This window comes from Pogona vitticeps, chromosome 14, assembly GCF_051106095.1.
Source record: "Pogona vitticeps strain Pit_001003342236 chromosome 14, PviZW2.1, whole genome shotgun sequence".
Taxonomy (NCBI): Eukaryota; Metazoa; Chordata; class Lepidosauria; order Squamata; family Agamidae; genus Pogona; species Pogona vitticeps.
In genome coordinates, this window is record NC_135796.1 from 19,322,723 (window position 1) to 19,346,388 (window position 23,666).

General features: G+C 49.8%; 2 protein-coding genes across 3 annotated transcripts in view; both read left to right on the forward strand.

Annotated features, from left to right (window-relative positions):
- The window catches only part of MVK (mevalonate kinase), a 69,329-nt gene extending 62,968 nt beyond the window's left edge, over positions 1–6,361 (forward strand). Inside the window, exon 11 of the mRNA XM_078381832.1 lies at positions 5,577–6,361. Coding sequence (XP_078237958.1) covers positions 5,577–5,584 — 8 coding nt within the window. The 3' untranslated portion in view covers positions 5,585–6,361. The remainder of the gene's footprint in view (positions 1–5,576) is intronic.
- FAM222A (family with sequence similarity 222 member A) overlaps positions 1–23,666 on the forward strand; it is a 116,143-nt gene that overhangs the window by 43,216 nt on the left and 49,261 nt on the right. The window contains exon 2 of one of the 2 annotated variants that reach the window (XM_072983560.2): positions 14,497–14,640. The exons of the other annotated variant lie outside the window; for it this stretch is intronic. The gene's annotated coding sequence lies outside the window, so the exon portion shown is untranslated. The remainder of the gene's footprint in view (positions 1–14,496; positions 14,641–23,666) is intronic. 2 annotated transcript variants of the gene reach the window in all.

The window sequence follows — 23,666 nt, forward strand, 5'->3', positions numbered from 1 at the left end:
CCTTCAGCTCCTGAAGTCTGGGCGCTTAGTGGCAGGTGCCTGCGACGGGGAAGGCTCGGGAAAAGGATGGTGTAGGGGGTCCAGCCTAGAACCCGCTCGTGAACATGGATCAAATAAGGGAACATTGCAGAATCAGGCCCCCAAGGGCATCCGCTGGGTCAAACGGCGCAAAGCAGAGCAAAATGCAGCTGAGTGATCTCCCTGGGGTTTCCTTCCCGGCTTTGGAGACGCCCTTAGCCTCTCTCCCCACTTCTCTTCTGAGACCTCGCCATCCCGGCGGGCACGTTTGTCATCATCTATAGAAGGCAGGCTGTGAGCAAGGCTGAAAGAACAGATGTGAAATCGATGCAGGGCCTTTGAACGGCTGGGCCCAGACACGCATGCATGCATGCATGCATGCATGCATGCATGCGCGCGCGCACACACACACACACACACACACACACACACACACACACACACACACACACACACACACACACACACACACACACACACACACACACACACACACACACACACACACACACACACACACACCTGCCCCATATTCCAGGACTTCTGATGGCATCCACTATTCCACCCCTGCTCTGCTCTTTGCTCTCTTTTGAGCAGCCGCAAAATTGCACCCGGGAGATGATTCCCCTCAGGGGCACCGAGAAGGATATCATCGGCAGAGCCGGAAGGGACCCTCTTGATCATCCAGTCCAGCCCCTGTCAAGGAGGCGCAGAGGGGGAATCGAACTCCCCAACCGCTGGCTCGGCAGCCGGAGACCGAAACCGCCGAGCTGCCCAGCCAGCAAACAAACCGGAAGGGGAAATCGAACTTGTATCTGGGTGGCTTGATGTCATTGATTCGGTTCTGAAATCTGACTTCCAAAATCCGAATGGAAGCCAGTGGAACCCCTCTGAAACGCGAGCGTCTCCCACGTCTTTCTCCCATGGATTCCTCTTATGGGCCTCGCCCTTTCTCTTGTGCCAGGGGAAAATCACTGCAGGTTCACCTCTTGGCTTGCTCTTGGTTGCAGGCTCAGAATGCCCTCCTGGAGGAGAGGAAAGAGACACAAAACCCTACAGCCTTTTTTTTGGGGGTGTGTGTGTTCTTTTTGGCCCCTGGTCCCTGTCTTCTAGCCTCAGCCTCTTAAGGAAAGGGAGAGGAAAAGAGCAGTCGCTTGGGGAGGCGGGGAGGGGAGGGGGAGGTCCTGGCTCCCCCTCCCCTTGCTCTTCCACAGAGATGTATTATGTTCCATTGATTTGACTCGCTGGAAGACGGAAAAAAACCAGCAAACAAACAAACAAAGGCAGATTGACGAACAGACGGCGGCGACGGTGGCGGAAAAGGACAGCCAATAAATCAGCAGGGCTTCTCCGGAGGAGGCCGCTTGGCACAGGCCTGGCACTTGGGGGGGGGGAGGGAGGGCGGCTGTGGGGAGGAGCAAGCCCTTCGCAGCAGTTCCGAGGGGAGGGCTGGCACCGGGAGAGGGTCCCCGGCTGCGTGGGGTTGTGCGGGAAGGGGTTTGGGGCTGATCCAAACAGGCCCTCCTCTTCCTCGGGGTCTTTAACAGCTTCTCTGAAAATCGTAGGATGCGAGCGCCGGAAAGGGACCGACTCATCTCACCCGCAAGCCACGGAGGAAGCCACGGTTAGAAGAGGCTGAGGGTCATCCCAGCTCTGTTTAAGGACCTGCCAGGAAGGAGGGCCTGTTCCTGTCGATGGCCGAAGTTGTCCCAAAGTTGTCTGGAAAGTTCTGGCCAGCAGGAGGTTTAGCCAAAATTTCCTGTTCTGGAATTTGGCTCCCTTGGCCTGGGTCTTGCCCTCTGCAGAACGGCAGGGGAGAAGCGGGCCCGTCTTCCCTGCGGGAGCCCTTCGGCGCCTGGAGATAGCCCTCCTGTCCCTGCTCAGTGAGGTTGGGTGGATTTCTCAGCTGTTTTTGAGCAACCTCCCCCTTCCGGGCCTTTTAGGATTGCGTGTGTGTGTATGTGCCTACGTGTATGCGCATGTATGCGGGCTGTTCCCCTTTAGGAAGCGACATGTCTCAAATCATTCCTCTCAACTCTGCTATTCTCAAAGGACGATAGCTTGGGGAAGCACACACAGCTCCCGGGCTCCGGCTCTCTGGGGATTCTGGGAATTGTAGTCCTGAAGAATAATTTCCCCAAGCTCTCAAGAAAGATAGACAAAGTCTCAACCTGGCTCCATCTAGCACCCTGTTATCTCTATCCTGACTGGCAGAAAGGGTTGTTCCATGTTTCCCATGAGAATCGGTCCTGGGTACAGATGTTGGATTTGAAGCTGGCACCTTCCTTCTGCCAGTCAGGGACTTATTCTGCCACTCCTGAGCTACATGCTCCTCCTGGTTGGTTTGGTTTTGTCTCCCCACCTGTCCTTCCTCTCTCTGTAAGCCACTGTTGGCTCACATCTGGCGTGCTCTTTGATGAACGGCTCTGGGATGAATTACTTGCCAGATCCAGACAGGTATATCAGGGGGGATCTCCTGCCGCCGATAAATACACCTGGCTGTGCCAATGTCACGGGAGAGAACAGACAAGGGTAGCTTTCCCGAACGGTGCAATTCATTTTTATGTAGGAGCCCGGTCGTCGGAAAGCAGAAATATTTCACGGAGAAGTCCATCATTCACGAAGAAGAAGAAGAAGAAGAAGAAGAGAGAGAGAGAGAGCAAAGGGAAAGAGCTCAAAATTTCCCTAGGATGATATTTTATGGGATCTTCAGGTGAGCTGGAGCCACAAAGATGACAGTCCCTTTTATCTTGCAGGAAACCATTTGGGCTGCTACCAATTTACTGCTGCCTTGGAAATCACGGCTGCCAGCAACAGATGGGCCGGTACAGCAGTGCGGGGCTGGAAGGGGGGGCAGGAGTCTTTTTTCTGCCTCATTCATTCAAGAGGGGAAAGGAAACAAGCCGGGGGGGGGGAACAGATATTTTTGAGGTTGCACTGTTCTATTGTCCAGCCCGCCACATCCCCAGAATGAGGGTTTCCTGACTTTTTCTTATTTGCCGACTTGTTTTCCAGTGGCTTTGAAAACCTGAGGTCTTCTATAGCTTCTCTTTCAACCCTGAAAAGTTCTTTCCTGGAAGGGACGGATGGTGTCAAGGATCCCGTCTTGCAGGCGACTTGCAAAGGATGGTGCTTTGCTTCTCCCAAAGCGCCCCTGTCTCTGGCATAATCAAATACCCTCAAATTTCCTCTCCCACAGCCCTGCCACTCTTAAGGGTTGCCAGGTCTCTATAATCTGCTTGAATTTAAGACCAGTCCAACTGAAACACAGTCCCCAGCTGGCAACAGCCTCGACACTCATAGAACTGGAAGGGCGAGCAAGGAAAGATTTCAGGCGGATGGTTTCAAAGTGCTCGGATCTTTGAAAGCCCATGCATCAAAGCTTATCGCGGTTGGAGTTCAGCACAGTTTCGGCCACTTGAACCAAGTGCACTGAAATGGTTTTCACCAGCGTAAGAAGTCTGCTTCTGTAGCACCGCTGGCAAGCCGAGAGCAAAATCCTGTCATTCCGGATCTTCAAAAGATGAGTGGGGAGCTGTAGCTCAGCCTTCGGAGTGACCCAGACCTGTCCCTGCTTGAGCGCATCCTCTTCGAAAATGGAGAGCCGCCGTATCTTAGCGGAGGCCGATGGCTCCAGTTTTGTGGAGTCGGTGAATCCACTCATGGTTTCCATCCGAACTTCATCAGAACAGCCCATGGCACCGCACTCTTGACCCCAGAACTGTTTCAGCACCTTGGAGAGTGCCTGCAAATCCAGACTGCCTCCCAGAGTGGATTCACAAGAGTCACCAGAGTTCTCTGTAAGTAGCTCCAAACACACACACACACACCTACCAGTGGTTCACTCCCTCGGCCGTTTTCATCCCGGGGCGGCGATGCGTGGCAAGCTTCCGGGCTGCTCTAATGGGGCTTCGTTTGGGGGCTCTCCTGCACCCCTTGGATCTGTTCTGCTGCCCCCTGGGTTCATGCAGAACACTTGGGAGGCCTGCATGTTGCGTTTTGGTGGGGGCTAATAAAAGCTGGAACCGGCTGGGGAGCTTGGTTTTGTATTCATGGACCCGAAAGGCCCTCCACCCACCTTCCTCTGCATGTAATGGGACTTGTCTGCCTTCGAAGCAGATTACCTGGGATCCTTCTCTGAAGGAGAAGCAGCGTTTCTCCGCGGATCATGTCCGGGGTCTCCACTTGGATTATACCCGGCGCAGCCTTTTCTCTCTTCGAGCGTGGAATAAGCTTCAGGGTGGCCATTGAACCGGGGTGGTCAAGGCCAGCTGGCAACCCCGAAAACGGATGTGCAGTTACCCCCTACTTGGAGGGCTGCTGTGTAATGGGGAGTGACTCTTTTTGTGCTCTTGTGCCAGAAAGACAGGAGACAACGTCGCTGTGCCGGACCCATTATGGGAGTGAGAGGGAGAGGGGGAACAAGAACCTCATTCGTGCATCGTCTGACTTTCGGCATTGATATGCAAGGCCTTGTTTTGTATTAGGCTGAGATGAGCGCCGGGCAAATAGAATTATGTACTATTTGCTTATGTTTGAAGATAGCTTATCATAAAATTACCTTCCATGCTCCATGCCACGAGGGCCTCTGCTTGGCAGCTGTTCTCCCCACTGTCGCTCTCCGAGGAGCCTTTGAAAATTGTTCCCTTCTGCTGTGGCCAGGAGTTCTGGCCTGTGACTTCTGGAGGCTGGGAGCGGTCCCTCTCAAAAGTAAATTTTCCAAGCCCTCCCTTGCATGCCTGGAATGGGCACGCTTTGACGAGTGCCTTATTGACCACCGGAGGTGGTCGTTCAGGGCCTGAGAGATCCCCAGCATTAAGATGCTTTGGTGGGTTTTGGGGAAAGATGTAAATCAGTGGTTCCCAACCTTGAATTCCCAGATGTTCTCTGGACTACAACTCCCATAACCACTAGCTGTGCTGGCCAGGATTTCTGGGAGTCAAACATTTTTCTTTACTTTTTTAAAAAAATATTCATTCATTCATTCATTTTATACGTGTCCTTTCTCCTGAGAAGGCAACTCAAGGCGACTCACAATATTAAAAAAAAGGGATTATAATAAAGATTTAAAAACCCAAACTACATGCTGATTAAAAGCAAGTAGACATTTAAAATGTAAGCTTTCTTTCCCCTCCGGTTCTTTCCACCATGGCACCTTCCTCTGAGTGAGGGCCCCTCTTCCTCTGAGGAACCCATCATCCTTCGCTGCATGCAAGTTTCAGGACGATGGGAGCTGTGGGCCGTCCATCTGGAGCGTGAGGCAGCCATAGGCCAGAACGAAATCCGATTATCTTATTTCTCCCTACGATTCCCCAGAAAGCACAGGTGAAAATCCCTGCCGTCGCTCCCTCGACTTTTCCCCTGAAAGTTTTGCTCAATATTTCAGGGAGAAACGCGGGATGCCTGATGATCGCGAACACATTAAACAGGGATATAAATGTGTAATGAGAGTGCCTCGAAATGAATGGTACTTATCATTTATAGATGGAATAATTAAAGATACTGTACTTGGAGGCTTTGCAAATCTGATTTTCTTTTTTTCTTTCCTTTTTGCAAAGCACAGTAAATTGTGATCAACAGGAAGGCGCAAATGTTGAGAGAGAGAGACTCAATCTGGGTCAGTCAAACAGGATCCTTTTGATTCATCCGTCGATGAAAGGCGTATGCCCCAACGAAATGAACGGCCGCGGGAATCAAATGGACCCTGAAATCTGGGGAGAAAGGCAGGAGAGAAGGAGGCGAGAGATCCCGGCCTTTGTATAGATTTTGAGATGATGGCCACTCGATGGGTAAAGATTTTTGACTCCAGGTTTTTGGACGTGAGCGGCACGAAAAAGCTTGTGACAAAATGCTCCCTTGCTTTCTCCATTCGCAAGCAACCTGATATGCCTCAGTTTACCCTGGCTGTAAAATGGGTGTGTGTGTGTATGTGTGTACAGCCCCCCTCCCCCAGAATTGGGTCGTATTTTGGAAGCCTCAAAATGATGCCACATGCAGATTTTTAAAAACATTTTTTTCCAAGCAAGGAAGAGTTGGGACAAAAAAAACCACACTCCTTCTAATGTGTGGCATCTTTTTTATCCCACCAGTAGAACACGGGGGGAGTCCTGTGCCGTGCGTTGTCTCTGACCCACAAGGCCTGGAAACAAAATTTGCATCTCCTGGTTGACCACAGGTTCACCCCGAATGATGGAGAGTCCACCTTTCTCCCATGGGGTGGAGGGCAGGATTCTGACTTGGGGGGGGCAGGAAAGGCCCCTCAAGACCAGCAGAGCGCCTGAGGCCTCCATCCTGGCTCCGACCCAGAGTTTCTCCATTGCTGGGCTCCGGCTGGCCATCCAAGACCCCGCCGGGCGGCCACGGTGGGCCTTCTCGCCCGGCTTCAGTCTTCCGCGTCTGCAAAATGGGACGGTCTGCCGGCCTTTACCTGCTGCCTGGGAGGCACTGGGAGTGGGGAGTGGGTGGGTTTGATTTCTCCCTCCCACCGAGGGCTCGGTCCCCCCTCACTCTTCCCCCACCGCATCCCCTTTTTTTTCTTCTTTGCAGCTTGTCGAGCTTCTAAAATGTTGTTGGCATGGCAACGCTGCAGGTGAATCTTGTTAAGCCTTAATCCTCGAATTACGAACTACCTCTTCAATTGTCTGTAATTACTTTGGGGATGCTGTTAACCTCTCATTACCAATGCACAGACACTTTCCATCTTACCAGAGGAGAGAGAGAGTGTGTGTGTTTCTTTCTCCTCTCCTCTCTCCTCTCTTCCTTCCTTCCTTCCTTCCTTCCTTCTTTCCTTCCCACCCAAACTCTTGACAGGCCCGTGAAGGACAGCCGTTGGCCTTCTTCACCGCCGGCACCCCTCTCATTCTCCCCATGGTGGAAGCCCAGGATGGTTGCCATGGCAATTAATCATTCCATCCTTCATCAGCAACTTTTGCCAAATGTCACCCGGCTCTTGATCAAATGTGGAGAGCGAATTAAGGCTAAGTCTTCCTCCCCTACCCTCCGTGGCGTCCTTTCCCCTCCTGGTGCCTCCTTAATAACTTTCAAACTGTGAGATCTTCTCAGTCTTTATGGCATATTCTCTCTCTCTCTCTCTCTCGCTCTCACTCTCAATCTCCATCCAAAGGGTGAGAGGGACACTTAAATTAATGTCAGGGAGGGAGGGAGAGATCCGAGAAGGCGCTTTCTCTTCTCAGCAGCTAAAGCAGCTTCCCCAACCCTCCATGGGCCTGGATGGAGCCCATATCTAAGCCCAGCGGTGTAGAGAGAACTCACTAATTTCTTCATTCTTGTCCATTCCGGCTCCCTCCCTGCAATAATTGAATAAAGAATCTTCCCCATGCCTTCCGACCAGGTGAGAGCAAGGAACATGGCGCTATTTCCAGCCCCCACCCCCTCACAAAGGCTTTCTGTAATTTGTGCAAAAATGGTTCCTGCACAAAACTGGTGTCCATTCCGTTCAGGGCCAGTGGATTACTTTCGAAAGATGCGAGCAACCTATCAGAGGCTTCTGATTTTTAGAGCAATGGCTTGTGGTAGCCCACCATCCTCATTTGAGTCATTGAAGTCATTTTCTTTCAAGCAATATCTCTGTTGTTTGTCTTAGGGGTGTCATTTTGCTCTATTTGTGTGAAAAAGGAATTAAAACAAAAACTCCCGTTCTCTTTAATAAGGGGGACCTTACACACTATCAGATCTTCAGCCCCCTCCGTACTCCACTTCTTTGATATGTTTGCATGCAAATTCAGGTTGCAACCGTATTGTTCACTTCTGATGCTTTGCCTCCTGGCTTCAGGGAAAGGATCTCTCTCTCTCTCTCTCTCTTTGCACCCGGTGTGAGAGGGTTAATGTTGGCAGGTGCCTGCCTTGCATGCAAAGTCCCCCCACCCCACCCCATCAGTTCTGCACAGACTGATTCTTGCAAACAATCCTATCTAAAATCATTTCCCTTCTCAACCTGTAATTAGCCGGAGTCATTTCCTGCATGCAAATTCCAGCCTTTAATTGCAGGCACTAACCTTGACAAGAGTCGGAGCCTGCCCTCTACGCCACCCAGGTGATTCGGGCCCGTTCCCAGCAAGGGAGAGCCACTCTTAGAGGATGCAGGATCCAGGCCAGCTTTTTCTAGACAGCCTGCTTACAGTCCTGGCATGGGGGAGAAGCTGGGATTTCAGCCGGGGCTGAACTTGAACACAGGGCCCCCTTAGGAAGCGTGTCTTGGATGGAACGTTTAATCTTTCACCTTGGCTCACCCATCCGGCAACAGCAGGTGTGGAATAATAAAAGAGGAGTGTCTCTGAGCATATACAAAATGACATTTTTCCAAGTATCTCACTGTCTAGGTTTTGAATAAGACTGTATGGGCATGCATCGCATGACACTGATTAAATGACTTTTTTTTTTCTGAGTCCCTGTTTGACTCAAGGTGAGAAAGCTGAGAAGTTCAAGAATCTGGTTGGATGTTTTAAGTCACGGCCTGGCCATCCAAGCCAGGGATTCCCAACCTTGGGCCGTCCAAGCGTTCTTGGAGGGCAACTCCCGGGGACCTTCATCCCCAGCTCTGCTGTCCACGATGTCTGGAAGTGGCCACCCCAGAACCCCCGGATGTCCCCAGGTTGGTTGGTGCCATGAGCGAGTCACTTTAGAAGATTCAGGGGTGCCTTGCTCGCCTGTCCCACCCACAATTTGAGGACAGAATTTGGGACCCGCAGAAAGGACGAGGAGTCCCACATGGTGGTCCCCTTAGCCTGCGCTGGTCTCTCCCCCAAGGCTGGCCTCTTTTTGTTCCTCTCGTGCGTTGTCTCCTGTCTAGGGTTTTTGAGTGAGTGACCCGAGAGAGTGGCTTACCACGGCCACCCCCAGTGGGTTTCCGTATCCGTGATGACCTGCACGCCTCCAGCCTGGCATCTCATCCCTGGGTTTGCAAAGCGCTGTTGCATTCTGAGCGGGGGAAGCCAACTCCTCGGAGAGCAGGCAAGCGCTTGAGCGCCGCGCGCACGGCCATCTGCCAGCCCAATTTACTGGTGCAGTTTGGAAAGCACAGGTGTTTTGCCCGCCAGAGTGAAATCACAGGTAATTTAGCCCAAAGATGGAAGGAGACACACCTGAGGTGATCTCTTCCTCATGTTTTCCAAAGGAGAGGAAATTGGAAAGCTTTTTGCCTCTGGATTCCCGCTTCGGGCTCAGGATGGGTGGAAAGAGGCCTCACTAAGGGAGATGGATTGTGTTTTCTCTCATCCTTGCATAGGAAAATGAAGAATTTTTTTTCTCCCTGTGAGGCACTAATGGGGTCCTTTTTTTCCACTGTTTTTGGTGAGAGCGTTCACATTCATGAGAATTTATCTGAATTGAATTTCTAATGCATGTGCAAAAATACAAAAAACAAACTGGCTTGCGGTGTGACCTTGAATGGGTTGCTTGTGTCTTTTTTTGGGGGGGGGGGACAGAACCGTTTGCCCTTTTGTGTTTGATTTGGTTGGGAGGAAAAGAAGATGCAAAGAGAGGCCGAAACTAGACAGTAGTTACCACTTCATTAAAAGTAAATCTCCCTTAAGCGGGGGAAAAAGGTCTCTGTTTTATCCCAACATGAACTTTCCTCAATTCACACGTTCCAAATAAGCTTGCTTTTGGCTTCATTTTCCAGTCTGGTAGCTTAGGCATGGAGCTTTGAAGGAGCAACGTGCCTGGAAGGAAAGTGTTTGACCCTGAGAGATAAAACAGGGAGTTCTAACGGTGGCCATTTCTGGCACTGCTCTTTTTTTTTTTTTTTTTTTGCAGTGCAGTCCCCTCTGCAGGAGGAAACAAGCTGTGCCATGCCTATCTGGCGTTGTTCCTATTAGAGAGGGTGTTGTCTTTTCCCACCACCACCCCGGTTGAGATTTGGGGAGGTGTGTGTGTGTGTGGATCTTTGCATTCACCAGCTTCTTTCTGGCAGTCGCTCCGGAGCCGGTGCTGAGCGGAGTTGATCTTGTTCCATGTAATTACCAGGGAGAGAGAGCGCGGGGGAAGTTACACTGCGACTCAATTATAGGAAATTGTAAAATTGCATTAGGGAAGGTGGTGTTTAAAAGCTGATGCGTTTGGACAGTTTGCCTCTTTCTGAGTCCGGGAAATTGATTAGCCATCAACTGCCTTTCCAGGATGGGTTTCTCTCTCTCTCTCTCTCTCTCTCTCTCTCTCTCTCTCTCTCTCTCTCTCGTTCTCTTTCTTTCTCACTCCCTTGCTCTGCATTCCTGTGCCTTTTCCCACCTATTTGAGAGGACGGGAAAAGAGCTGGATATAATGCTGGAAAACCCAGTGGCTGAATTCTCTGGCGCCAGAAGTTGGGGGGTTTGATTCTTCAATAGGCAGCCTCAGCAGAGGCTGGACTCAATTATCTCTAGAGTCCCTTCCAGCCCTGCAGTTCAAAGGTTATTATTGTCTGGCAGGAAAGAAATGCACACAGCCCTCGTATCCCGACCTGGGTTTGCTCCTTGTTCACGGTGGGTTGGTGTGTCTACACGTGATGGTTCGCCAGAGCTGGCACTGAAATGTTGCAAACCAGGATGGCCATCATAATACGTGGCCCATGGTTTCATAGATGCCTTGTCGGAGCTGGGGTCATCCTCATCATCCTCGTGTTATGATGGCAAAGCTGGAAGAGACCCTCCACAGCGAGATGTCTAAACCACAGAGCTATCCAGCAGTTCATGAGCCGAGGACATTGTGTATATACTGGAAAGCTAAAACTGGAGTAATAACTATTTGTTTGTGTTCCCAGGGGACTCTGCCAATCCTAGCTCTCTGCAGGCAGAACTATGGCCATTGTGGCTAGGGGATTCTGGGAGATGTAGTCCCAAAAGGTACGATGTGCAAGGGATTTAAATCTGTAGCTTTTTTTAATGGCCTAATACACAAATGTACAGTGATTTTTCTCCTATGGAGGTTGACACAGTGGAAATATAACACAGGCAAATACCTTTGGATGACATTTCCCTTAATGGTGCAGAATACCTTTAAAAAAAAAAAAAAAAAGACAAAACCAGCTTGAATAATGAAGCTGCCCACAGGACACGAAAGAGATTCTCTCTCCTCCCCCAGTTCTCTTCGAAGAGGATAAAGTCTATTAAACTTGTTATTTTTCAAGACTGGGCTGACTCCTTCTGTAAGGCACACACACACACACACACACACACACAATGAAATGGTCACTCCCTGTTTTTCTCAGTGGGAAAGCCAGGATAATTAACCTGAAAAAACCATACAGGAACACAAGATAGACCAGGTTACTATTTATTTTTCATACGTCCACTTTGCTAAATGCCAGGCCTGGAGAGGAAACAGTATGAACACAGTAAGGGAGAAAAGGAAAAATGCTCCCCCCCCCAAAAAAAACAGCTCAAAGTGAATCCTTCTGCTGAGGTTGACGGAAAGGGCCAGGACTTTGCTTGATCTGCAGCAAAGAGGGGGGAAGATCCTTTTTGGGGGGGGGATTATATAGTTTGGGCTGCCGAAATCCTGATGAGTGAGTTCTTGCCATTCTGAATGGACAAAGGGGGAAAAAATCACATTTTCTTCCTTAGGTTAAATGCTATGAAACATAAACAAAATTTTGGCATTGTGCCTGGCACACACACAGAGACAGTTGTTTATTTTTTAAGGAAATTAAAACATCCCCAGTATGCTTATATACCACCTGAGGCCACCTTTAATAGGTTTACCTACCACCTCTCTCTCTCTCTGCCCCATCTCGTCCTCTCTGCTCCCCTTTTGCTGTCCTTCCTTCTCTCTCTCTCTCTCTTTCTCTCTCATCAATTCTTTAAGGCAGCATTAATAGCTTTCCAGGGCCCACTTAATATGCCCGGAGACATAAAGTGTAGCCTAATCAACACATTTTAGGCAGAATTGCCCACATCCTGGTCCTGGTGCCATAAAAACCCGGTGCCCACAGAAGCATCTGTAATTAAGGCCTCCCTGCTAGCGAATCAATTTATAATGCCGAGGCATCCCGGGTGCCCGAGCTTTTAGGCTGTTTTAACTCAGAGCAGGCCGGGCGACACTCTTCAATTAAGCAGCTGCGGATAATGGATGCTTCAATAAGAGAGGGAGGGAGAGAGGGGAGGAGAGAGCGAGGAAAGAGGCTGAGAGCTTTCCATTTCCCAGAAATGATAAATGAAAATAGATAGATTTTTTCCCCCACTTTCCCTTTTCTCTCTCTCTCTCTCTCTCTCTTTTTTTCGTTTGAAAAATGCAAAAATAAAAATCCAACCCCCACGCATGCTCAAAACTTATTGCACTCCTGGCCCTGATTTTCTCCAGAGAGGTGAATGAAAAGAGGGCCAGGAGGGGGGGGGGGAGAGATTAAAAATTGGAATATGAGGGTAGGGAAGGGATGGAGTGGGGCCGGGATTCTCCCACAATCCTCTTGGCTTACTGGCTGGAAGAAGCGAGAGATAAAAGTGTGTGTGGGGGGGGAATTAAGGAGTTGAGTTAATGACTATAATCGAGCTAATCACAGGCTTTGGGGAGAGGGGGGAGGTCACCGGGACCCCTTTCCCTTTTCACCTGTAACATGTTGGGGAGGGTTTCCAGCTAAATATTTTGCCCTCTGCTTAATGCCTGCTTCCCCCCCCCGCCCCCACCCGTAGAAGGGCACGTGGGTGATGGGAGCCTTTCAGCTTGGTGGCGATGGAGGAGGCAGCTGGTGGGATGATGGAGAGGAGCCGGGTGGGTAGGAGGGAAGAGCTGGGGTTTCTCTGGAAACAGGCAGTGCTGGGAAGAGAGTCTAAGAGGGATTTCCCCCAGAATCCTCCAACCACCTGAGGGATTCTGGGAGCTGTAGTCATCCGTCAGAAGGAAGCATCCCATGCTTGGATATTTGGGGAGGCCATAGGTTCTTAGAAATCAGGTTTGGGAACTTGTAGAAAGAAGCTGTCCAGGCCCGGTCGAAGAGGGTGCATAGGCGGGATATACCTCCGACAAACCGGGCAGCATCTGCACCTCTGCTATGATGCCTTGTTCTCATCTTTGGGACCGAGATCAGGGCGAGGATGTTGGCAAGGGACCTATTTTATGACCTCCTTCTTGCACGGGTTGTGAGACCGGTTGCACAAACAGTTACACAATCGGTCACACAAGGTTTTTAAAAATTATTTTTAATTTTAATCCCCCCCACACATACTTTTTGCTGGAACTGAGGAAAGCTTGTACCATTTCCTTTATGCAGCAACCAGGATATTAGCCGTCAAGGTCCTGCTTTCTGCCCAATCATCCCCATCGGTCCATCAAACGACTGGCCTCCTCTCACCTGCTTTGGCTGCCCGTTGTTCTCCAGAGCTGAGGCACAGAGAGGTTTTCTCGCTTCTTGCCACCCAAAATGTTTAGCTGCAACTGCCTGTGTCTACATTACGCATTTATAACAGGATGCGACTCTTTGCAGCTGTGTTATTTAATTCCCGTAATGAGTCTGTCCTTTCAATGCTCCATCACTCAGGGCAGTTTTAGGCATATTTTGGGAAGCAGGCTGACGGAACTTTTTCAGAATTTATGCTCATCTGTTATCAATCCAAAGGCATGTTATTTGCACACACGGACATGGTAATAAAAGAGTAACATTCGTGACTGCACAAGCAACGAGCAGCTTTTACAACCATCTACTCTGCATCGGCAGTGAATGGTTAGCTAATTACTATAAAGAGTATTGGGGAATCGGGACGTTCAAACTCTACGCTTCAAGCTCCGAACTGGGAGAGATGGGAGCAAACGGATCTGTGTTCGTATTCAGTCACAAAGAAATAAATACACACCATTTTATGCTAGGGAAATCCTGAAATTTTCCAGTTGTCTGGCCTTATTATCTCTGCTTCCAAGAACTGGTTTTTCAAAACTGCCAATGTTTCTCCTGCTCCATCTGGAATTTCGGCAGTGATATGACTGATTCCAAAAAAAACCCCACACCAGGCATCGTCCCAGAGGGAACCCAGCCAGAGTCTCTCTCTCTCTCTCTTGTGCCAAGCGTTCTTTTTGCCTCGGCGCCCATGCAGCGAAGGTGCCTTCCCCAGGAAGGAAGGAGGCGAAATTTCATTCCGCCACGTGAGCGGCCGCCGTGTTAAAATATACATGGCTCCCTGCTCTGTATAAATATTCAATTGAAGGAGCAAAATGCCAGGAGAAACAACATAGGAATGGCATTAGCACTATTTGGGTCAACCGCTGTGTAGGGAATTCTGACTTTAAGGAGTGTTGGGGGTCTGAAATGGGGAGGAGAGAAGGGGAAGGAGAGAAGGATCGCTGGAGATAACGGAAGTCCCACCTTCCACGGATGCAGAAGACTAGGTCCAAAGGCTTGAGATCCGGTGGAACATCTCGGCTTCCCTTTTGATAAAGGGTCAAAGGATACAGGGAGAGAGAAAAATGTGAATTCCCTACCAGGAACACCGTTCCTACAGATGCCATCCCCCAGGCCATTCGACATGCAAATAAGGCCCGTGTTTACCTTCCCAGGGACCCATCAGAGGACAACGTGTGCAGGAACTCAAGGCACAGAGCAGAGTGGAAGCTTTGACTGCCAAGCATCTTCAGGAAGGAACAGTTCCAACGACACGCCGACGGGGCCACCCCCCTTGGCTTCCCTGGGCCCCAGCACAGGTAAGGGAGACGTTGCGGGTTCCGGACCTTGGAAAAGTTGTGCTTTGGTACAGCCGCTCCCTGAATTTCCTAGCTAGGCTGGCGATTAGATAGAACCTTTGTGGGCTTCTTTCTCCTTGATCAGATGCTGCTTGTTCTGGAAATACACGCCAGCGTAGGGCTTCCTCTCCGCCTGATCTGAGACCCAAAGATGGAGATGAGTTCGGGGGGGAGGGAGGAACGCCTGCCTTCAGGTTGATTTGCTTTGTTTGCTGCATTTACCCTTCTTTTCTACGGAGCTCAAGGCACATTGCCCACGGTAGCCCTTCTCTCCCCGTTTGATCCTCACAACAGCCCTGTCGGGTAGATCAGCTCAAGAGAGCGAGGGAGTTACCGGCCAGTGGTGGCCACGCGTTGAGTTTTGTGGCTCAGGGGAATGAGGGAAGGCTTGGGACTCAGGCTGGGCAAACCTCTCACTTCTGAACGGGGAAGATAAAACATTTCAGAAGAGAGAAGATTAATCCTGAGGCCCATCTTATTTTTCTGGTTAATCTGAGCGGGGTTGCTGGGTGCTACTCGCCTGCAGGAAGAGCAAAAGAGTTTGGATTTAATTGGGGGTGGGCGGGGGTTTCGGCGTGATTCTCCAAGGAGCCCCTCGGACGGTGGCCAAACTGGGCACCGAAAGCATCTTCAAAGCCTGGGTGGAACGCCTCCTTGTTTATCTCCCCCCCCCAAAAAAAACTTCAAAGCCGTCACCTCCGGCGCGGATGCTGGCCAAGCATCCTTCAAAGTATACTGCAGCCGTGTCGGGTTTTCCATTAAGGATCAAAGCCCTTCCTCTAGCAAATGGCCCGTCAGGTGCTCCCGGGGGCTTGTAAAAAAAGGAAGCAGTCATAAAAACAGGAGGCCTTTTGCTCCTCAGTCCTGGAAACGGATAAGCTAATAAAGTGTGTCGATGCTGACATTCTGGGGGGGCCTTGCAGCTTGCTCCGACTGGGAAGGAACCCGTTTAAGGTCTACGTCTCGGGTCATTCAGATGCAGATGCTGTGGACTGAACCCACTGGCGTCAGGGTGAGTAGAGAGGGTGATAGAGGATGAAATTACATGTGGTCCAGAGAAAGCTGATAGGGAGATTCTTGTTTCTCCTTTCCTGCTAAAGCTGCAACACGAAAGGAAGGAGATTCAGGTCAAAATCATGTCAAAGGAAGGACGGCAGGGTGTAGCTGAACAGTGGAACTCATGGCCACAAGATGCCGTGGCAGCTGGCCCTGTGGGAAATTTTTTAAAGGGACCGGAGAGGTCCATGGAAGTTAAGCCCACCTCAAGCGTTCCCACAAGGGGTCTGAATAGCCCGCCCTGTGGAAGAGAAGGGCAAGCTCAAGAGAATGGCGGGCGGTTCCAGCAAAGGTTCTCCTGGCGTCCCTAGGTTTTCAGCTTCATCCATTCTCCTTGGCTGTGCTGGCAGCAGCTTTCGGGAAGCCAACACTTCAGAAGAGCCAAAGGCTGAGAATCGGTAGCCTAGGGAGAGCGTAATGGATTTTCGGTTCATCACCACCAGCAACGCAGAGCTGAAGCCACGATTCAAGGATGTGGATGCTTGCTGGCCCTAAGAGGTCCTCTACAATTCCCATGTGCACGGAGGAGGCCTGCTCGATCAGAAGAAACAGTCGAGTCACTCGTGTTAAATTACATGTTAGGACAGATAGGTATTTCCCACTTGCAAGACTCGTTCCCTCCAGAGACGCCGGTCCTTCCAATCTCCATGCCCGAGTGAGCAGACTTGCCAAGGATGCCTGTGTTGACTTCCTGGAGGCCTGTGGCTGGAGCAGCAAGAAGCCGGTCTGTGACAGGTGGTGGAAAAGCTAGCTGTATCATTTGGTTTGATCTGCAGTTGCCACGATTATAGGCTGCAGGGCATCGGAAGAGAGAGGAGTTACAGACTACAGATCCCAGAACACTGTAGAGCTGTGGTTTGAAAGCCACAGACATCGAGGGGCACATTAAGGACTCCTTCCTCCTTCCTCTCTATTTCTAAGGTTTGGGGCAACACCTGGGGAAGGGGCCCCTTTTATTTCTTCTTCAGCGGCTCCCCGCCTTGGATGACCCGAGTGTTCTCAGACTGGAGTTCTCAGAAGGCCTTCACCACCCGCTGTGCTGGCCGGGGTTCCTGGGAGTTGCAGTCCAAGAACGCCTCGGTGACCCCAGGTTGGAAACCACACTGGCGTAGTTCGGTGTGAAACGTCTCCCGGTCGGTTGTAGACGGAGCGCCATTCCGCTCGAGGAGAGAACTTGAGCAGGGAGGGAGGGCCCTCTTCCATCGTAGACCGAGGAGTCTCTCTCAGTTAACCTTGCCGTATGAGATGAAACACAACACACACACGCATGCACACACACATACACACAGAGAGTATCTCTGCCTAATTGCCGAGAGCTGACCTGATAGAAACCGGTCTCTAGGTAATACAGGCAGATAATGCGATCCAAAATGGAAATGCTATAATGGTGTTTAAATTGTTTCCGAGGCAAAGTTTAATTGGGACAGCGCGCAGGGGCTTTGTGCCGGTTGCGAGGAGATAATTGAACACCTCGAGGAGTCTTTGGAGCGCCGGACAGCCTCGGAAATCATTTATTCCCGGCTCGAGTTTCCGCGTGTCCCAAATCCGTGTCCCGGATCCTTACCTGCTTTCATTCTTCATTTAAAAAAAGAAGAGAAGAGTTTGTCGTTATTAGAGTTACTATAGACACAAGTGGGAAAACATGGTAGCAGAATGTTTCCTATTCCAAATCTCTTTTTTTAAAAAAAATCAGAGGATCCACAATGGACGCCTTATACCCCCATATAAGCCTTACCCCCCAAAATAAGCCCCATGTCAAGTGAAACCCTGCCCTCCACCCTTGTGCAGCAACCAGAAGATGATGAAATGACTGTATTTGAATAAATGTAGATGGTTGTACATGAAAAAAATAAAACATCCCCTAAAAATAAGCCCTAATGTGTTTTTTGGAGCAAAAATTAATATAAGACCCTGCCTTATTCTCGGGGAAACACGGAACATCACACGGCCAGGCAACCGTTCATAGATGGGGTGCGTCCTCATCTTCCTGGCCACTGGGGGCAACTCCTTGGAAACGGACCCGTGGGGGCTTGATAAGGAAAGGCCCACGTCCCCATTCGTGTTGATTAAACCAAAATCCCACCGCTGGAAAAGAAAGAAATGGGATGAGGCCAAGAGGAAGGTTTAGGTCCCAGACTCGGTTTACGGAGGTTGGTGGCCGAGGTCATCCCTCTTTGGACATGCTACGAGGAGACAAGACTTAGGGTGCGAGGAAGGCCGGATCCTTTTAGCCGAGGATGTGCGCAGGATGCGGTTTCCAGCAGGCTGGGTTTCCGGGGAATGTCTTCACGATGAAACTCAGCCGAGGAAAGGCCAGCCAGGAAGAATTTCCTTTATTCCGTCTGGAAGGCGAAGCGGTGCATGAGCAGGAAATACTCATCAGCCGACCTGTGGTTCATCTTCGGATCGTGAGGCTTTGTGGAACATTTCCAGCATCAGAACCGGTGCAACACTGGATCAAGAATGAGGACGGGCCAGGGCTCCTTCCCATCATCCTCCATCTGGGCCGCCTCTCCTCCAGCTGACCTCCGGGGGGCCCCCATCACTTCGTATAGGTCCTTCTGCTAGACTGAGCCCCTTCCCCAGGAGAGGGAGAAGGGGGCCTTTTCCGCCTTGCGCAGGCCTCCCCCCCCCGAGTGCCCTGCTCTTAAAGGACAATTACCCCTTCGCCTAGAGGGAATCTTATGTAGAGCAGAACCATAATTATCATTAATAATGAGAAAATGGGCTGGCGGGGAGCCAAGAGAGAGAGAGGTCTGTTTGTCTCGCTGCTCCGGGAAGATGTTTTGATCTCCGCTGGAAGGACAGGGGTGGGTGGGTGGGGGGCACTTGGGGAAATAGGGAAGCCTCCTCGTGCCTCTCCTCTCCTGGAGGGGCAAGCCGTGGTGAGGGAAAGCAGCCTGGAAAGATTTCCCCAAATAAGTTGGTCCAGAGAAGCAGCAAGGGTGACCCTCGCTTTTCACTTCCGTGTCAACTCCAGCCCAACTGAGGTCTCCAGGGAGAACCTCCTTGCACTCGAGTAGGTTTACTAGCTCCTTCATTGCTGCCCTTCTGGGTCTCCTCTCTCCTTTTGGACAGACGCATGAACCCAAATCTCCAACCAACGTTGCTTCTACAACCCCCCAGGTTGAGTTTAAGCTGCTGCGAATCTTGCGGGGGGGGGGGAAACTGGTGTGGTTTTGCCTGCTGCCTTTTGCATTCAGCCTTGGCTTGAAATCTCCCCTTGCTTCCTTTCTAACCCACCCCTGCCTACGTAGAATCTCATGTTTTTGCTAGCATTTAGCTTAAGTCTTTGGGGCAGGAAAAAATAAAGTAAAAAATAGCAGGCCGACATTTCTCTTCCCCAGCAATATTTCCCTTCACTCGGCCGTGTTGGATATTGCTGACAAGACTCCCAGCAACAAAGACCTCCTTGTGAGAGGACCCATACAGGATATGAAATGGATTCCGGTGAGATAAGGCACAGCCAACCGTCCGTCATCCGTGTATCTCGGGTGGCATCAGACGCGGCTCGTGACGAAGCTGGGCAGCCGGCAAACAGCTTGGACGGACGGGCGCGCTCCCCCCCCTTGTCTCCCATCTTCACAGTCACCTTCTTTACCTCTTTAAATAATAATAATAATAATAGTAATAATAATAGTAATAGTAACCAGTCGGTGTTTGACCTTATTCTTTGGATTTGTTCCAAAGAAGTAACTTCTCCCAGCCACTCTGTAAACTTACAACTCCTTACTTTCGGAAATCGGAAGAATAATTTTTTTTTCAGAGTATAGATTGCAGAATCTCTCAGCCTGCGTAGGCATTGTTTCGGCAGGCTGGGGACTTCTGAGAGGTGTCGTAGGAAAAGAAACCAAAACAAGACCACAGTCCAGGGGCTGGCGGGGGGGGGAGAAAGAGAGACCTTCCCTCTGCCAACAGCGGTGTCTTTTCTTCTGAGCCACATTGCGCCAAGGCAGAACCTTTGCTTTTCTCCAGGCTGACCACCCCACCCCACCCCACCCATACCCCACCGGTCAGTCTCTATAGCTAGCCATTCTGGAACTCTGGTCTCCTGTCGCCGCCTCGGCTGTCCGTCCCCAGGAACAGTCTGGGTCTCTGCCCGCCTGCAGGCTGGAGGACGGGATCCAGGAAGCCAAGCGGAGGCAATTTCTCACCCAACGACTGTAATGGAGAGGGTTTGGGTTTTTCCCCCCTCTTTTTTGCAGCTGAATCATTCTTGGGAGACCAGAAATAAAGGCAGCAGACCAGGCATGAGGGAGAATCAACATAGCGAACAAGCCGTTGACCTCTTGACCTCTTTGCTTATGGGAACTGACCCTAAATCCTGCCTTGATGTCCAATGGCAATCCTGCCTCCATCCGTAGGCAGCCTCCCTATTTTATTCTGTCATTTATTTTGTCCATGTTCGCCTGGTGCCTCCTTGTTGGACAAGAACCAGCCACCGAGACCCTTCCCCTTGGGGATAAGGGAGTGGGTTCCCCTACCCCCCTCCCCAGCTTTCAAGTAGAAAACAGAACTAAAAATCGTCATGTTTTGGAGAATGACACTGGCAAGAGTCTTCTGCCTTAAAGACCATGTACGTCAGGTATGGGCCCTTGGAGGATAAACCCCTTTGCCTTCAAGCAGCTGCTGCTTCTGCTGCTGCTCTTCAAATTCATCCTCTGCCAGAGCCAAACTGGCAGGTACTGTGAGCACGTCATTGAGAGCGGAGCTGTCTTGAGAGAGAAAAGACCTCTGTTTATCCCAGCACAAGCTTGCCTCCTTCTTCACCCTGCAGATTGCATTGCCTTGGGTTTTTGGTTGTTGGTACACAGGAAGGTAAGCAGAGTGAGCCGCTTTGAGGGAACTGCATGTTGGGAAAGACAGTTTGGGAAGAGCTGGGAATAATGGTTTCCCTTATAGTGTGATTTGATGGAGGGCTCGTGCAGCAGCTACGGCCCTGCCCTCAGCACAGATCTCAAACTTTGAATGTGAAGCCGGCTTGGGGACGGGGGTGTGTGTGTCCTCCCACAAGAGCCTTCTGAAAAAGTGATGCAGGGTCCTTTTCTAGCTTGTCCGCTCTTTTCCGACCGGGACTGTTGATTGCTGCAGCCCATTTGCTTCCCTGAATTTGAGTCAATTGTCCTTTAACACCACCTTTACAGTACAGTATTCTGTCTAGCTTCTCACACAAGTCTGTGGATGCGTCCATTCTGCTCATCGTCAAATTGCACAATGAGTTAAATCTATCTTCTCCAAAATTATGGACACAGATAATTATTTTCGGTTCATGAGTTCAGTTCCGAGCCTGGTGAGGGTTTGGGTGTCTGTGAAGTGGCTTAAATATCCTGGGGATTTAGTGATATTCAGCTTCAGCAATGGCTAAGGAGCATCTATTAATTAAAACCTAGCTGCTTGAAGGGTAGGTCGCTACGCAGAGCTGTGTTTTCTCCTGCCATGTCCTTCAACCTATTGTTTTCTCTGCCAGTATGGGCCGGCTTTTGCAGAGGGCAAGAAGTAATGATCCCCACGTATTGATGGCCTGGCCGATCAATGTTATCTCCTTTTTCCATGCCTGTGCGCCCATTGATTTTGCTTGTTGTTGTTACTTCTCTGTTTATGTAATGTCTGAACTTTGCACAACTGAACTGTTCAATGTGCAGAAAAGGAGGGTGGTTGCCATGAAAACAGATCTCTGGATGACAGCGTAATGCCGACTTATCCCTGTTTCCTTGGACTGTGCCGAATGCATTTTAACCTTGATAAGTCAATAACTTTGTACAAAAGGGGCTTTTGAATGCATTCAGAGCCAAAGAATAGGTGTGCGTGCCCCCAGCTTTTAAATTCGCAGGGAAATTGCTGCGGTTCTGCAGGCCAGCCATTAAAAGGCAGATAGGATGCCCAAGAAAGGGGTGCAGGGGGGGATTTTTAGCGCTGACGTTGTATACTCCTTTTGCCTGTATCAAGAAAGGAGAGTGGATTATTATTGTTGTTATTTGCACTTTTTTTTTAAAAAAAAGGATAACAATGCTGAAGAATATAAGACTCCTTCGTGTGATGGAGCTTCAATGGAAGACCAGCAAATGAGGACTTAAGAGTACTCCGCCTGCCGCTTTTCAGAATTTATCGGGGTATTTGTCTTGAACTCAGGATAGTTATTGGTTGAGATTACCTCTCCCAGAATCCCCTAGCTAGTGTGGAATTCTGGGAGTTGCTAGTTTAAAGAAAAGTCGCAAGCTCTGGTTTCAAACACACATTGTGTTGTTTTTATTTTATTTTATTTTATTTTATTTTTATCCCGCCCATTTTGATAATGTCTACTCTGGGTGGCTTACAGTAAAATATCATAATAACAATTAAAACAACAATTTAGATCAATAATATTAGTATCATGCAAGATGGAAAAGTATAAACAGGAAATTAAAATTAAAAATTAAAATAAAAATCAACAAGTTTTTAATAACATTTTTCTTTCTTTAACCCCCGCCCCCAATAAAGGGCAGAAGAGAGGGTGTTTTTCATGGCTTTTCCATGGCTTTGAAAAGGCTTCTGGGTAGAGGCAGCAGTTCAACTGCGGATCTCTCTGCGGCTAGAAACAGGCGAGGGCTTCCCAGACTGGAAAGGGGCTTTGATAAATTCTTGCACGTTAGCGTCTTGACTCATGAATGGCTACTATTCAGGGTGGGAGAGTGCCCATATATGCCAGCATCCGGGTGGGTGAGAAGGGACCGGAATGGGATGCGGTGGGTCGCTCATTCCCAAGTGAACTGGCTGCTCACTGTGGGAGCAAATTCTGGGTTAGATGGGCCTCCAAGCTGATCCAGGATATTTCTTCTTCCAGGGTATTTTTGCACCATTTTTGCACCCTCTTCTGCTCTTCTCCCAGCTGCAAAATAGATAGGATCAGCCGATCAGTACGGAGCAGATGATATGGGGTTAGATGGGTTTCTGCTCTGAGGGGGGCATAACGTGGTTTGCAGTTTATACAAAAAGATCAACTCCTCTCATAGAGCCAGATTAATCTGCATGCCTGCTCTGAAGTAGGCCCCAGGTGGAGGTCCACTGTACTCCCTGGCACAGGGGCAGGGAACCTGCTGTTGTCGCCCCCCCCCCCGTGTTCTTGGACTACAGTCCCTATCAGCCCCAGACAGGATGAGCTGTTGCAGGCAGTGATCTGGAACATTTGGAGAGTGCCCGGCTTGGTTATCTCTACCCTGCCAAGTGTGTTCCAAAGGGTAACCAAAAAGGATCTCCTTTATAGTTAAAAGCAGGAAGTTTTTAAAAACAGAAGAATGGAATAGCAACATTGAAGCAGGCCTCGGGAGTAAATACTCCTCTTGTTTGGCAAACAGGCTTTCTTGTTTTAACAGTATCTCTCTCCTGCTTGATCTTCCAGCAGTCGGGGAAAAACTGCATTATTCCATGCCTTTCTAGAAGTGGTGACCACATTCAGGCTGCAAACCCCACAGAGTTTTGTGGCCCATTAATGGCTGCCGAGATTTCTTTGGCGAGGCTTGGGGGGCACTCCCCCCCATCACCCCGTTTCTTTGGAGGCACAAACGGGAAAGAGGCATCTCATGGCACGTTTTTGGGGACTGCAGCCCCAACTCTGCTGCCCAGGATATCCTAGGCTCAGGTGCCACAAAAAGACTTGATTGTATCCTTGTTTTTTTTTAAAAGGAGGGGAGAGGCAGCGCCAGAGAGACGGCCTTTACCTTTTCCTCTCATTTGTTATTTCAATAGCATTTATCGTGCCGCAGTTTGGTGGGCGGAAAAGATACTTTATTTATTTATTTTAAAATATTTTTTACCCAGTTTTTCCTCCTTGGAAAGGACCCAAGGCGGCTTACAACAATGAAAGGCAATATTTAAAACTGAAAACAACGAGTATACAACAGTGGCTATGATCATCATCATTACAAGACAATATTTCAAACCACAGATATTGAATA